Source organism: Pelecanus crispus, chromosome 8 (genome assembly GCF_030463565.1).
Source record: "Pelecanus crispus isolate bPelCri1 chromosome 8, bPelCri1.pri, whole genome shotgun sequence".
Taxonomy (NCBI): domain Eukaryota; kingdom Metazoa; phylum Chordata; class Aves; order Pelecaniformes; family Pelecanidae; genus Pelecanus; species Pelecanus crispus.
The window spans coordinates 31,667,285-31,684,157 of record NC_134650.1 but is presented as its reverse complement, the minus strand read 5'-3'; the positions used below and the strand labels follow the sequence as shown (position 1 = coordinate 31,684,157).

At 42.7% G+C, this 16,873-nt stretch overlaps 1 protein-coding gene across 2 annotated transcripts in view; it reads right to left on the bottom strand.

The window, feature by feature from the left end:
- Nucleotides 1-13,293: 13,293 nt before the first annotated feature.
- SALL1 (spalt like transcription factor 1) overlaps nucleotides 13,294-16,873 on the bottom strand; it is a 13,585-nt gene continuing 10,005 nt past the window's right edge. For both annotated transcript variants that reach the window (XM_075715327.1, XM_075715326.1), the window contains exons 2-3: nucleotides 14,803-16,873; nucleotides 13,294-13,734 (exon numbers count right to left, since the gene is read on the bottom strand). The exon at nucleotides 14,803-16,873 is cut by the window's right edge and continues 1,342 nt beyond it. In XM_075715327.1, the coding sequence (XP_075571442.1) occupies nucleotides 13,294-13,734; nucleotides 14,803-16,873 (2,512 nt within the window). The remainder of the gene's footprint in view (nucleotides 13,735-14,802) is intronic.

Below are 16,873 nucleotides of genomic sequence, written 5' to 3'. Positions count from 1 at the left end.
CAGATCCTGCACTTTGTTAATTTATGGTATAGGTAGCAATCACTCTAGTATTAGACCACCAGGCATCTAATCTTTCCAACTTTTGCAGTATCTCTGCGTTACACTACAGGGCACATGATGGCCACCCGAACAAAGAAATAGTGATGCTGTTCTATTTCCTTCTAAAAAACAGACCAATATACTGTCACAATCCCAGAACAGAAATATTAGAAGACATCTTCAAGCAGTGATGCTTTTGCTGTTGTAAATAAAACTGATAAACTGACCTGTTTGGAGTTGAAAGTAAACTCTGTGTTGTCCAAATGTATGTCAGCTCCATTTACCTGCAAATGTCTTTGACAACGCTATAGTCCTGCAGCCCTCATGTCCAGCCCCTGCCATCCTAGAACTTTCCCAAAGATGGATGCACAAGGGTGGAGCTGACTGCACAAAGATAGTGCCTAGTATAAATCACTTATATTGGACAATTTGAGTTTTTTTCAACCAAGGTGGTTTTTTTTTTTTTACCCCCAAGCCTCAGCTATCCTGAATATCTCTTAAAATTATCACATGTATCTCTTCAAGCAATGTATTTATTCTCTTGCTAATTCCATTCTTCATCTAATATAAGGCATGAAGCAATGGGTAAAAGTGAAAAAAAAACCCAGAGATGTTGTTTCATCTTTTTCTCTTTATCTTTTTTTTTCTAAAGATGAAAGACTTCCTAATAATGCCCCTGCGATTCTATTATAGCACATTCAAAAAGCAAAGCACGCTATAAAAGTATAAGCAGTGGGAAATATGTAATACATCCTTCTGCCTTTTTTCCTCATGTCTCAAAAATAAACTACAAATTTCCCATGTTGAAAAGTTCTTCCTTAAGTTAATAAAATCTGTCACTTTCCATAATGGTTGATTTGAAGAAAGTCCACAGGTGCAGTATTCTGTTGTTCACAGCTTGGGAAGTCAAGGCTTATAATAAAAAGCCCCCTGTGTTATGGTCCTCCTTCCCCATCAATTCACATCAAGTATTATTAGAATCATCTGCCACCTCAGTGGTGCTTCCTCTGTGCTCAAACTGCAGAAGCAACAATGACATTTTACTGCTCTGCAGGTGCTGCTGTGTGTGGTCACGAACACAGAAGTGTGGCCTGCTATTGTTCTCCAGCAGCATTTTGATCTCAAACACAAAAAGCCACATAGCTGGCTGCCCTATTCATTCTTATGCTGGGTTTACACGGGTGAGAGAAAGAAGAGGTGACAAGAGATGGGCAATCCATAATATTTATTTCAACAAATGCTTCACATCTTTTTAAACATCATAAGAACATGGCTCATTAAACTACAACAGCCTTGAAATTGTGTTATAAAACCACAAAACAAAAATCAATACTTCTGCTGGAAAGGAGGTAATGAAATATATTGAGTTGGTTGAAAAGTGGTTTGTATGAATCATAATATTATTATGTGCACATCACTTCTACTCCCAATACTTAAAGTTAACAAACTAGGGAGTGCTTTCTTTCCCATCACTTAAACAGGTGCTACAAGGTGGTATTTATCAAAGTTATTTTCCAGACTCAATCCTTCTGCCATAAATAATGCCAGGATATAGGAGGCTTAGTAAAGGGAGATCAATTCAATGCATATTTGCTACCTGAGCTTCAGCTGTTGTATTATTTCACAGTCTGATCAATACCGTGCTCCGTAAGAGCAAAGGAAAAGGCCACAACATCACGCTGATGAGTCACTGTAGGTTTATTACTGAACCAGAAGGACGTAACATTTTTGATTTTAGTAAAGACTAAACTTGGTAGCAGCATTTGACCACTATTAAATATTTTAACTCTCTATTTCAAGTCTTTTGCAGTGACTTGTCCAGATTTTCAGCAGCGTTACATAAATGCCTCTGGATTCCACACTCCCTCTGCTGAAAAAAAATCCTCTGGCATATTATTTAGAATTCTCTCTCGTTTATTTTAAACTGGCATTGTTGCTCTTCAGTTGAATCCAGAGAAATCTGGTACTTAAAAATATTTTAACACAGGCAAGCAATAATGGCATTAAAAAATGAACACTGAACAGTATGAGATGAAGGAACGGGATGGAAGCACTCATGAAGGAGGCCTAAAATTATATGGTTCTCCCAGATGTTAATGTAGGTTTCTCACTCAGAAACTGTATTATAAGGTTATATCAAACAAAACCCAGGAAAAATTTACCCCTCTCCACCCACAGACCTTCACATACACATATTATGAAAAGTTTCTTAATATCTTTCTCAGGAAAAATCAGCCGTAAATAACCTGGAAACAATAAAGAACAGAAGGAATAAGACCATTGACTAGTAACTAAATGAGACTAGCAAAAGGCTTAGCAGCTACTAGCAGTCACTGTACTCTCACCCTCCTCAGAAATAAAAACCCTAATCGGCCAAAACTGCCCATCCCTGCCAACTCCTTTTGTAGTGTAATCAGGAGAAGACAGCAAAAACTTCTTTTACGGAAATTCATCCATTTAAAAGGACAGTGCTATATCCACACAAGTCTTTGAAGAATAAATAAAAAAGAAACCCATATATCAAAAGTCAATTGATGGAGGGAACTAAAAGCTGTTTTTAAGGACTTGCACAGAGTGCTTAGATTAACTATTTCCACCAAAAGAGAAATGATTTAGTATTAAACAGAGTCCAAGCTAGGCTCTGGGAAGAGAGGAATACAGAGCATAACCTGAGACCTCTGTAGCTGATTTGCTGAAGAGAACAAAGATGATATCAACCCTTGATTTAGAACAAACTCATGCAAGAAACTTCCATAGTTGCCACTGCTGTAGGCAAAAACTTCTTGGCATATCACTTTCTACACTATGAACATTGACAGGGTAGACTGAGCCATTTTACTGCACTTCAGCCATTCTGAAGTGTCCTGTATTGGAGATCTGTCCTAATAGATGTGTGTCCATCCCATCATTTTAGATGGTCATGGTGGCACTGGGAAGACTCAGAACATCCACTCACCACCAGAGACCAAAAGCTCAGTTTTATAGCCAAGCAGAAAAATCTCACTTCCTACAGCACGTGAGATTCTAATTCCAGCTGGGGGCTGGTTCTGCAGAAACTGAGAAGTGCCATCCTCTAAATGAACATCGCAACTTCCCTCCTGCATGCAGCCAGACTAGTTTCTCCAATTCTAGCAGGGATCCTTTCCAAATTATGCTTTGATTTTACTACTTAACAGGAGAGGGAGAAAAGGTGCTACAGCTGGTAGCTATTGATACTTAATCTTAAATTTATTTTTACTTTATTGTTTTCTATAACTAGTCTTGTCTGTCACCAGCTCTACCGCTGTTAGAACTTTTTCCAGTAACTGTCAACATTACACAGAGCTTTAACGCCTGAGAGAGAAGGAAAGAAAGGAGGAGCGGGTGGAATATGAGAGACAACTACTAATCCTGAAGAGAGACAGATATATCACATCACCACAGGACTCCATGCTACTTCAGAGCATTCTACAGTAAGTAACTGTAGAGCAATTTCATCTGCTTAAGGTCAAATCTCCCCCAAAACTTATTTGGAAATGCAGCAGCCTCAGTTTGGCCCTGTACAAAGTGCTAAGAGTGTACTGCATACATTTCCCCACAGTCACATCCCATGTCAGCTACAGGTGCCTGACTGCACCATGGCTCTATCAGCACATTGCCCCCCTCCTTGTACACATAAAGACCAATCAAACAACAAACTAATTACTTTCCTTTGATAACAATAAACAAATCTTTTTTTGGGTGGGAAACTGCTGGCCAGACAGGGCAGGTATTAGGATGATTTCAGTGTGTTTGCCTAGGATGTCAGCTTGTAACTGTTCCCTGTCATTTTTGATTTGGGCTATGATTTTAAGTGACTTTGTGTCAACACATTTTAAAAGTCTGATTTGCAGACAGAGTAGCACTTTCTAAATATCATGATTCTTTGGGATGGTTTAAATTGAGCATTATATAAATCGAAATAGCAAAATAAAGGATTGAACAAGCTTGAAATTTAGGCCAAGTTGCAATGGGGGTGGAAATTGCTGCCCACATTCTTCATTTCTCCTGTTCTTATTGTTGTTACTGTTGTCAATATCTAATTTTCAGATAAAAAGAAAGCCCTTCAAGATGAGCAGTAGATAAAGTCAGGACTTCAGGCTTTAGTTGACAGTTACTTCAGACTCCTGATGAAATGAAAGTCACTCCGTTCTGTTTCTCCACAAGACAGTCAGGGAAAGAACATCTAAACGTAAGCGTAACTTGCTGACTTGTATCACACACGGCCAGTGTTTCAAAACCCAGAGGTACCCTTTCAAAAGCAAAGATTGTCACTGCCATATAAAGGGTTATAAAGAGCAAATTGGACAAACAGAGAAAATCTTGCAGAGGATCCAAAAATATTTCCTGTCTTTATCACCATTCCTAGTGCTCAACAGTAGAGCAGACAATGGACATACCTATAGCTGCATTTCAACACATGGCTGCACTGCTGTGCTTGATGCTCGTAATTTTATATAGTACATGCAGAAATACACTCTCTGGGAGAAAACAAAGAGCATCAGGCAATATTACAGAGACTTGCACCAAAACCAACAGCTGCAGAGGACCCCAACCTGCACACTTTATTTCAATGCGCTCTCCACTACACTGCACTGGCATTAGCCCTTTCACATCTTCCTTCCTACCTCACACACTACCCTTGGGGGAACCAGGAAGTCACCAAGGCAACAAGTCTGACCCTAAACTATCATACTGTACATCATCCAGCATTTTTCTTCTGATTAAATATGACCTTTACAATTCCACATACTTGGTCTTACCATTTTTTTCATATATGGGGAATATATAAAGAGAACTCATTACCTGAAGTCCAGGCTGGAAGTTATACGTGATAAGTATCACTGAAATTGGAAATCAAATACAGGCACTTATCTGCAAGGCAGCAAACACAATTACTGTTTCCTTGTACTGTGGCTGAGAAAGGGATATTTTGTGTACATGGAAAAATTTAAAAGATTGTGGCTACATTCAATAGTTCAGCAAAAATACAGTATCTCTTGAGACCTTTTGCAAAAACTGATGATTTGTTCTTACAAATACAGTAAAGGTGTAAGCATGTATAACATGGCATTAACTTTTAAACTTAATCTGTTAAGTGGCAAATGTTGTACTGAGGTACCAGCAGAGCGCTTCCAAGGTGTTCTAGTAGATGCTGAAATTCAAAATAGTTGTTTTGTATTAGATATTTTATAACCACTTATATTCCAACAGAGTAGCCATGTTTGGTATACACACATTGTAAAAGACCAATCTAAACAGTTTCCTATCTAAATATGAAAAATAAACAAAAATTAAAGGTAAGGAACTATCGTTAGCATTATTTTACAAAGCACATGGAGATGTGCCTGAGGTCACACGTGCCCAGAGCCAGTGATGAAACTTCCATAACTTCCATTTCCTAAATTAGCCCCTCACACTTTAACCACAAGTGAAACTTTTACATAAGCCTCCAAGGTTCCAAACCGTGCATAATTAAAATGTAATAAATTCCATTCAACAACACTAACAATAAAGGAATATGTGTGCATCAAACTAGTGCATGCATCAGTAGACAGAGGGTGAAAACATCAACAAAATCATCTGTTCAAACAGCACCAATGCAGGAATTAAATTTCAGTATTGCTGTCAACTTTTCATTTTCACTAATGGCTTTTAAGAAAGCTGGACATTTTTCCTCCGTCCATTTTACCTTTTTCCTCCATTTGACAAATATTGATTTTCATTTCCTGCAAGTTTAAGTGCATTGAATGCTATTGTGACTGGTTTGTTTGCTTTTTTGTTTGTGTCCCAGCTTTATTGAGGATGCCAGCATGAATGCATATAGCTTTGGAAAGAGAGAATTGGTTTAATAACTTCTTCAAATTCAGGAGAGAACGCAGGAGCCTGGTCTACTGCTTTGTATAGGTCAAGCAAGAAAAGTGACTCTAGGCAACTATCTAATGTCAGTAAGGAGACTGCTGAAGTAATAGCCTTGGTGTTTTACGCTGTTACCGCTATGCTCTGTCACAACAGGACAAATTATGGAGTGTTCTTCCTCCACTTCAGTGCAAAGTTACAGACATACTATCTTAAAAATGCCTTTGGTGGCATTTTAAGCTAAGCCCATTTGGTAGACAGCTGGCCCTTTAGGAGGCTTGGTTTGGAACGCAACATCTCATGAAACTCTGGCTCAAACAAGCTGTAGCTTTATGAATTCTTTTCTGCCTGACTCACAGATACATAGGCTCAACCTCCTTTCGTAAGATGATCTCCTTAAGCTTTGCAAACCTGCCTGGTACATTTTGGACACTTCCCTATCTTAAGGTCTTATTCACCAAATAAGAAATCACTCTGTCTTTGCAGTGAAAGAACAAAGAGTGCTTATGTGATCTATTCCACCCATTCGAATATGGGGGGGTGGAAACCTCAGCAGACAGAAATAAACATCTGGACTGAAAGGGAAAGACAGTAACACCTTAAACTGCCACAGACACTTTTACAGAAATTGTCTGTGCAGCGCTCAGACACTCATCAGTGTTAGAAGCCAAAGTAAGTTGAGCTGACTTAAGCAGGGGGTTAAATTAGTTTAAGTGTATCAGCACTAGAGGTCTATACTGGTATTAAGGAATCCCAACAACTGAGCTAACTAGTGATCTACATCACTAACAGCCTCGTTCTCATCAGCAGCTCTGGCACAACTTGCCAAGACGACTCAGTATTCACCCTAGACAAGTAAACGGACACATAAACCTTTGAAATCTGTTCCCTCTCTACGTATTATTTGTTATTCTCTGGATCTTCTACCCAACAGAAAGATAGGAGTTCATATGAATGCACATTTAGCATTGAACATGATTATCCACTTAGTTATTGTACATATGAAACAAATGTTAGCTTCACTGTGTATTAACCGACATTTTAAAATCCTGATGAAAGGAAAGCAATTTAGAATTATTCACTGCTAAAGGAAGCTTATTTTCAAAGCAGGCACTGCTTTGAAAAAAATCTTAACATTATTCATCTGGTTAGTTTCACTGGCTCAGCTTTGAAATTATTTTTCATGGAAAAGATGGGGAAAAGAAAGAAAGTAGTCACCAGTGGGGTTAAATCCATGATAGTGTGCCAGAACACTCCATTTTTTGCTTTCCGCATTCAATCCTAAATACTGCTCATGTTGCACCACCTGATGCCAGGTGCTGCAGGGCTTCTGCTACACCCACCTGACATTGTGATGCTGCATTTTTAAGACCTTTAAATAATGAAAATAGACCTTTGCACTTCAGCCCTGCCCTGGTCAAGAGAGCTGTCTGTACAGATGATGTGAATGCCTGCTAACGTGGAGAGACTTCTGACTTTTGAAATGAAATTACACCAGAAGGTTCAGGGCTGATTGTTCCAGTGGGGACCTTCCTTATTAGCACTGATGACAAAGTCTAACATGAGCATGGACACATTTTTGGTCTCCACCTCACCTGAATTTAGGCTGCTTTCCAAAAGTGACAGTAACTTCTGAGAGTGAAGAAAAGCCTGCAATTTGGGTTAATTAGTTAACTGCTATAAAAAGGAAGATGACATCACTTCCTTACTCTACAACTCTCCAGTAGGCATTCTCACAGGTATACCATATGCTCAGCCAGCTGCACAGAAGATGCTGGCCCCACCCACCATGGAGAACATTGCAGAGAATGTCTTCAACCCTTGAGTGCATGTTATTCACCAGCTCCCTCAGTGCTACACAGACTTGAGCACCAGAGAAAGTATCTCTTCCCTGTTCTCACTCTACTGCTCCTCTTCCCATATCATTGAGAGATTTTGCCTATTAAGAAATTTAGACTGTGGATTCAAAAATATGTGTCTAAAGAAAAGCAGAAGATAAAACGGAAATCAAAGAGGGAGACTCTTTGGTAGGACAAAACTATAATATAACTTGAGCCAGGAACTTAATTTTAATCACTGTCATGCTTACACTGCACTTACCTGTAAAATATTCCAGCCACTGCATGTGGTTCAGGGCCTCCCAGTGTCCCGTGTCCCTGGAACAAGTTGATCTTCCCAAGGAACCATGTACTCGCCATCTTCCAGGCATCTGTTAGGCCACTGCCGGAGTGACAGAGGGACTGGCTCAGGGTAGCCATTCTGATAACTATAACCTGGATGTAAAAACCAGAAATATCAAATCAGGAAACTGAACATAAACACAGCTGTCAGTAACTCTGTTCTCAGCTGAAGTTGCATACTTTCCAACTTTTCCTGTTCTTTCCTATTACTATTACCAGGCCTCTACTCCTCCTTAACTTTTTGTCTAGAGATAGGTATTTATACAAGAGAGTGTATTTTGTGTGTTAAACCTTTACACCATTATATTTCAACTCAGCAGCTAAGAGGCATACTGCTTTCACCTTGTATAAATACCTGTGCCCACTTATTTGCAAAACATTATTTTAACTTCTGTCAACTGATATTCATGCAAGAAGGAAACCAAATAGAAAATGTTATTTCGATTTAAAAAAAAAAACAAAAACAAAAACAAAATCCAGAGAGAAAACTGGAGAAAGACTGAAGACTGGCAGGGAGACAGCAAAAAACTGTCACGCTACAAAGTCACACCTTCACCTGCCAAGTAAAACTGGCTTCCTGCAAAGATGCAACCAGGTAGCTTGTAACTTCAGGACTCCCAAAAGCAGGAAGTATGCCCCAAAGAAAAGGTCTAATCAAACCGCAACTGTTGTATTTTGATGGTCAGCAAATATTCTTTCCAAAGCAGGGTTGGACAAATTTGTTGACTGCCGCAGCAGGGAGGGCTTGCAACCTGTCCCTAAATCTCAAACCACAACCCAGCCTAGGAAGAAACACCGAAATTTTCCTGAGAAAAGGGCTTAGGATTTGGTCGTCATCAGCACACGAAACAAGCCAGGCAATTTGCTGCTCCCCTTCCTTTCCCACCCCTGCCTCGCCAATAGCAAAACCTGCCCGGCCGATGTGCTGCCTTTTTTTTTTTCCCCTCCTCTCTTCTCTCCACTCTGCTGGTGCAGTGGGTCTTTTTTATTAGCTCTCCACGCCCTTTTTAGCCCCTTTCATTCCGTCTGCCCCCCTGCATCTCCCCAGTTTGCCCTGTGAAAGTGAAGCGACCACCCGCCGGGCTGCTCTCCCCTCTCCGCGCCCAGGCGAACGCCGCGCCCCCGGCTCCTCTCTCTCGGTCGCCGCCGCGTCCTCGCTTCTTCTCCTCTCTACGGCATTCGGGGAAACCCCCAAATTCACGGGCCGTCTGCTAGCAAAAATGCCCGGCGGGAGGGGCAGCCCCGCGGTTTTCCCAGCCGGCACGGGCCGGACGCCTCCGGCCGCTCCGCCGCGGGCTCTTCCCAAGCGGGGAAGTTTCGCACGCTATTAGCCCAGTTTTTAAATAAATCACGTCTGTTTCTGGGTGAAGAAAATTACTCGGACTGATTAAATGAACGCGCTGAACGATCGCTGGCGCTTAGAAGAAGGAAAAACCCAACCCCACTGTGCTTTATTTTAATGGATGATAAAATTGTGACAGGCGAGGAGGGGGGAAAGAAGGGGGGGGGGGGGGGAGAAAACTTTGTTGCTAATGAGGAAAATGCGCCCGCGCAAACAAAACTGTAAAGAAAAAAAATCTATTCTTGACTAAGGATTAATTCAATGTCTGTGAATAGGAAGTCCTGCGCTGGGTAATTGCGGCGAGGTAGCGCGGCGCCCAGCTGCGAGGCGACGCGGGCACCTTTGTGCGCTTGCCAGAGGACAGCTCTGGGGAGAGGTGACTTCCCCCAGTCCCCACGGGCTGGTGTCAAGTAACGGGAAATTTAACATTGCGCGTTTCCAGAGCGAATTATTCTCCCCCACCCCGCCCCATTCTCCGGCAGCCCGCAGGCGGAGGCCAGCCGAGCGCTCCGCCTGACGGGGCGGTGAGCCCCGGGCCGACCCTAACCCCGCACCCCGCGGGGCACGGCCTCAGCACCCTCGGGGGACGCCCTCGGCTTCCGCAGCGGCCCGGACCGCAGCTCCGTTCGGGGGCGGCAGGAGGGAGGGAGCGAAAAGCCCCCCCTGCAGCGCGGGGCTAACAGCCCGGCCCCCTCCGCCCAGCCCGGCGCAGCAGGAGGCGAGGGACAGGGGAACGGCCGATTCCTCCCCACCCCAGCACCCACCTTCGCAGACGGTAGCGAGGGAAGCGCAACCCGAAAGAGCAGCAACAAGCCGGCGAGGCAGGGCAGCGCACTGGCTTATTAGGGGACCCCCGGCCCAGCCGGGCTCCATCGCTGCCATCAGGCGGGCCGCCGGGGGAAAGGGCGTCCCGCGGAGCCTCGCCCGCTGCAGCCCCCATCCCTGGGGCGGGCTCTCCGCGGCCTCAGGGAAACGCTTCCGAAAGGCTGGGGGGGGGGAAGGGTCTGTGGCCGCTCGCGGGGGGCACCTGGCCGCGGGGGGCACCTGGCCGCGGGTGGGGAGGCGCAGCCCCTCGGGCGGCGGGGCGGGGCGGCCCCCTCAGCCGCCCCCTCAGCTGCGCGAGCTGCCCCCGCCTCGCCCCGCCCCACCGCGCGCGGGCCGCGAGCCCGGGGGTGCCCTCGCGGGGCGGGCGGGCCCCGCCTGAGGGAACGGGGCAGCCGGGGAACCCCAGGCCCTAGAATACTAGAAAGAAAATTGGTGACTTTTTTTTGCTTTTTAACTTCCTAAAACCAGCCAAGTGCGTACGTTACCCAGCAGCAAGGAGCGTCCGGGTGGCCGGCGGGGCTCGCGAGTGCGGGGCCCGGCTTCCCCGGCCAGGACGGGCCTCTGCCCGTCCCCTGACGGGGCTGAAAGGTCCTCGGCACCCAAAGACTTCGCTTTAACCTGAGAAGAGGTTCCGAGGGCTGGAGTTAAAGCCGTTAACGACACTCAAGCCGCGTGAAGGAAACCCTCCCAGAGCACGGGGGTCTGCTAACCCTTCCTTGCCTTTCTGTTGCACACATCTAAATTCGGTTTAAAAGGAGAATTAGTTAGTATTTCATCGATAAAATCACCAAAATCCGTTTAATTTACCTTTTTTTCTGAGACCAAAAGGTGACTTGAAATTCTTAAATATTCACATTGACAAGCCAGCTGGCTCTAGCGTACAACTTACATGTTAACAAAAATGCGTATCAGGTACTAGATGAATCATCACATTTGAACAGGAAAAAGTTCTAAAGACATGAAGTCCGAGAGGTCTTCAGACTACAGCGTTAATACTTTACTAAGGATTCATAATCAGACGAAGGGTGAAAGTCCTCAAGAAAAGTATTCCTCACCCCAGTTTTTCAGTTAAATCCTCTGATGTCCAATTTACAACTGAAGATATTAGGGGAAAGAGCAAAGCGATTACTTCTCGTTTAAAAAGGCAAGCAACTCCCTCCACACTGATATTAAAGAAAATACCATAACAAAAAAATACCTGAATGTTGGAATTGTAAAATATATATATATATATTTTCACATGAACATAAAATTGGTTATTCCTGTTGGGTTTTTTGAAGGCATAATTTGAAGGCAGCCAAACTGATTTATTTTTCATAAATAATAATGCGAGGAGATAAAGCTCTACTGGGTGAAAATATTGGCCTGAATTGTTTCCCCAAACTTGCATTGAGGTTAACGATCATTGCAGGTGCATAAGGGAAGCCAAATCATGTGCAAGGCCAAAGCAATTTTTTTTTTTTTTTTGTTACAATCAAGTTACAAACCCCATAAAATATATGGAGGCTTGAAAGTGGACATCTTAACACAGATATAGCAGCGTAAGCATGCCACAAACATACAATCTCATAGAATAAAATTAATATAAAATATAAAGCATTTGAACCAAATCAAGCCTTAAATGGGATACATTATTTCCTTCAAAGGAAACTTACCTAGGCTCAATAAGGTCTTTGCTAGCAGCAGTTTTTTTATAAAGAAATTAAAAATGCCAAAATATCTACAATTTTATGAGGAGAAGGAGTTGAATAGTTAAGGAGAAATTTCCCACTATTAGGGGGTATGAAAAATATACTAGCAATTAATATACAATACATAATATGTGTACCCATACTTACAAATATAAACACACACATACAACCTGCACAGTTCATGTTAACCAAGGGAAAGGGTAAATAGTACAAAGTGATTACTAAATACAGGTACACTTTAAAAACACAGAGACAGCGAATTTTATCTGTTGCAAAAATGTATTTGATTACTCGAGTAAAATTACAGTATCTCTGCTGTTAGTAAGTATTAAATGTTAAAGAAACTGGACCTCTTTTCCTTTCAACTTTCTGAGAAAGTGCATGTAACAGTCCAAGGTTCCCCCTGCCCCCCCCCCCCCAATACCTAGTACAAAATAAACAAACACTATACTTGTTCCCTTGGTCAAGGAGTAGGGCTTGGTCTTGTAAGGAACGTATGTACATTTTAATGAAAGTGATGTCTTATTGTATATACAGGAGCATCTACAGTTGTCCACGGAAGTTGTTCAAGATGCCATACTTAGCAGCATTGTGAAAGTCCAGCACATTTTCTATAATGAATATACCTACAAGGCAAAATGTTACGTCTCAGTTTCAACTACCAAAACAACACTTCAGTATCTTCTCTAATAATCTGCGTGCTTATTACTGTACAGAAACGTATTAACATTTAAGACGACTCAAGTAAAAAGCACAATACAAATAACAGTTCAAAACGGAAAATGTTAAACCTACAAAAATTAAAGCAGTTTTAATTTTATAATAAAAATCAAAAACTGAGCTGTGTAAAGGACCCACACTGTTCAGTCTATATTCTTTCAGTCCTTTTCTTAATTCTGTTTGGAAAAATTAAACAATGTGTTTGCTGATAAAATTTCCAGCAGGATCAAAGTGTACATTTATATACAGATTTTTATTAGAGATCTAATGCATCACTGAGGCATCGCATCAATACCAGAGTTCATGTTAAACTGGATATAGAAAATAAGTTAATGCCAGAATAAGATCACCTAGCTGAACAGACTTGCAACTGCCATAAATGTTACAGCAAGTTTACAGCACTCTAGTCGATTAGTATTTAGTTCAAAATACAGGAGACCAAAGTTAATGCTTGCATTTGTTTGCAAAGCAAGGTTATATCACTAATAAATAAGCTCTCTTAGAACTCTAGAAGTAGAACATGGTACAAAAGAAAGTCTTTGTAATGTTGTAGCCTGCAGCTTGAAAAAAGCAACCCTAGGTTGCACTATTTGCAGGAATGTTATTTAAGGAGTTTTTTCTAATTTGTTACAATTTCTTTGTTGTCTTCCATGAAACGCGTAAAACGGAAGTTTGTCCCATTTTCATTGCTTGCCATTTTCTCCAGACCAGCTAGAGGTGCATTGGGTTCTGAATTCTGGAGCTTCTCCAGGCTTCCCGTCAAGCCACTGATGGGAGAGCTGCCACCATTGCCCAGGCCACCTGGCGCTGGAGGGATGCCGCCATTCTGGATGACAGAGATCTCGTTGGTCTTCATGGCCAAGCCATTGGAGAGTGCTGCTGCATACTGGTTCCAGAAGCTGGAAGGGTCTCCATTCCCTGACCGCACAGCCAAATCCTTCTGAAACATTTCTGGGAACTTTACAGGATTGCCTCCTAGAAATGTCATAGGGCCGTCTACAGAAAGTCGTCTGCCTCGTCTTGCAGGAGTACTGTTCCACATGTGAGTGCCCATGTGAACCTGAAAAAAAAAAAAAGAAGAAACAAACAAACAAAAAATAGGGGTTGACAGGGATTTCAAACTTATTGTGATCACAGAGAAGGCAGCAGTCCATGAACATGTCCAGTCTTGTTACATAATGAATGGCACTAAAGGTAGTGGATGCAAGGCTCCGATTCCCATTGGGAATAATGAATAAACTTCTTCTAGATTAGCCCATCACCATTACCCAGAATACCCTGTTTTCCTGCTGAACAATGCATTGCTTGTTACTCTTTTTTTTATTACATGTATTTAGTTTATAATGTCTTCGCGTTATTCCGTCAATTGCAGATAGCTGCTTTCAGGGCTAGAATTGCTATGTCCACTTTCATTGCAATGGTAAGTATTGTATTTGACACCCTTTACCCTACGAACGTCCTTTTCAGACAGGCAGAAAGTATCCTTTACTGATTGCTCATCGGAGAGCCTCCTGTATAGACAGAATGGCCTGAAAGTAATTATTCATCTCACATTACTGGCAGCAACCTCTAGAGAAATACTCTGTCAACAGAAAAATGTACACAGTAAAGTGCTCAACTGGTGTTCTAAAACTTAAGTATATTTGCTTTTTCAAACACATATCAGTAGGAAATGTTAGTTATATAATCAATTAAAGTAATGCCCATTAGTTCCAGAATTATGTTAATAGTTTTTTTAAACACTCATCATCTTACACGATAGCTATGAAAAACAGCACATTCAAGAGCCTTTCTCTTCTTGAAGAGGTGTGTGAGTTACAAAACGCATTTCTCTGTTAATTAATACTCCTTACCATCATTTGGTTGTTCCGTTTCACACTCCAAATAGACAGTCTTTGCTGGTAGATGAATTTTAATTAAGCATCAAAAACAGCTCATGCTTCGGACTGGCTGCCAACATGAGCACTCAACAAGAGGCCATCTAGGTCTACCAGAGCTGACTAAACACACATTTGTCACACCACAGATACCCAAAGGTGCCACTGCTTGCAACATTAACAGATGTAAAAAGCTAAAAACCCCCAGCAAGGAGAAAATGAAACCTAAGAACAGCAAGAGGAGAAAGTACCTTCAGATTGCCTTTTGTTGTGAATGCTCTTCCACATATAGTGCAGGCAAAAGGTTTCTCACCAGTGTGTGTCCTTTCGTGGATCTGCAGAGCACTGGAGGAAGAAAATGTTTTCCCACAGGTGTTGCAGTAGTGCTGTTTGGGGGTTCTTCTGGGGAGAGCGGGGAGCAGGACAGGGGACGTGGCAGACGAGGACAGCGGCCCCGAAGCAACTAGACCAGAGGGTGCTTCTTTGCTATCCTGAGGAGAGCTGTGCACAAAGCCATTAACCTCAGTCTTTATGAGCGATGACAGCGAATTAGCAGGCATAACCGAAGAGTTCTGATTAGGGCCGATACTAGAATTGGGCTCAAAAAGTTGTGATGGTAGATCTCGCATTTGATGTGTCAACATATGCTGCTTCAAATTACCCTTTGTGGAAAAGCCACGATTGCAAACTGTGCAAATAAATGGTCTCTCTTTGGTATGACTTCTGTAATGAATGTCCAAGGCACTCTGACAAGCAAATGTTTTGCCGCAAATGTCACATGCGGTGTTTTTAAATTTACCTCTATCTCTGAAAGGAAAGAGCATACTCAGAGACTCTTCTTTAATCATTTTATCAGTGTTACTAGACGTCAAGTCCAAAGCACCACTGTTAGCAGGGGTTGGAGACAAACCGTTGGCAAACTCACTTGGTAAAGCTCTTACTGGTTTCTCTTCGATACTTGGTGACTTGTGGTAATCGTTAGTGCTGTTGGATGGGGACAAGGCCTGCATGGAAGAGGTAGACTCTGAGACGGCAGGGCTTCCAGCACTTTGGCTTTCCATATCACCACCAACAGATGATGAGTCATTAGTCAAAACATCCCCTTCCACTGACCCATTTTCAACTGACTTTAAGCTTGCCTGAAGTTGTTCAGCAAGTCCTGCATTGATCATCTTCATCTGATTTTCCAAAGCAGCAATACTTGACATTTCCAGGGGCAGAGGGGAAGAAGACAAGCTGTCTTGCGATGCATCCGCAGATTTAGGTGTATCTGGCACGCTGCTGTCAGGACAGTCTTCCATGTTCTCATCTGAGAAGTTGTCTATATCATCAAAATTCTTATCATCGAAAGATCCCGTATCTGATTCCATTGACTCAGGATAGTTTTCTGTGACTGGGGTGTTGGGGATCTGCCCTCCCATGTGCATTCGGATATGCTGCTGTAGCACAACAGCGTTGGTAAATTTTTTCTGGCAGATCGGGCATGAATGTTGTACTCTCAGCGGGGGCATGGCACGGTGGACACTGTAATGAGTCTTTAAGTTGCCTTTAGTAGTGAAAGCGCGACCACAGATTTTACATTTAAATGGCCTCTCACCGGTATGTGTGCGATAATGCATTTTCAGTGCACTCTGGCAACTGAGAACTCGGTGGCAAATGATACACTCGTTAGGATCGGTTGCCTTTTTGTCAATGTTTTCTACCAGTTGCTGCAATTTTGACGTTTCAGATGCTGGCGTTGAATCCAATAGTCCTCCAAATGGAAACTTTGCCTTAAATTGCTCTGACATTAGAGGCATCAGTGGATTTGTAAAAGTGGCGACACTGCTGGAGCCCGAGTCCGCTGCCGGTGAGCTCACGGAGCTGCTCATGTTACTGATGGTGCTTGGGTTTTGAGGGTTTTCTTCCATCTTGCCATTTGAGGTAGGCAAAGCACCAACCTCTACCTCATCAGTAAGTCCATTGGAAATTTTTGATGTGGGATCAGCTGTTCCCGAGTCACTTTTGACAGAGCAGGGAGGGCTAGATGAAGGATGGCTAATGGGAATCGGCTGAGGCTCCTCAGTTTTGATGAATGGGGTCAAGCTTGGAATCGTTGGTGGGAGTGGCAGGCCAACAGAAGTCGTCAGGGTGGAGAGGACTGGCTTGCTGTCCAGCCAGCTCGTGACAGGTTTCTCTGGCGGTATAGACATCCCATAAGGAATACCCGTGCTTGTAGGAATATTGTCCAAATGCTCTGGCACCGGGTACGGATTCATTTGAATATGAGGATATTTTTCTTTATGACGCTGAAAGTGGACTTTTAAGTTTCCCTTTGTGGAG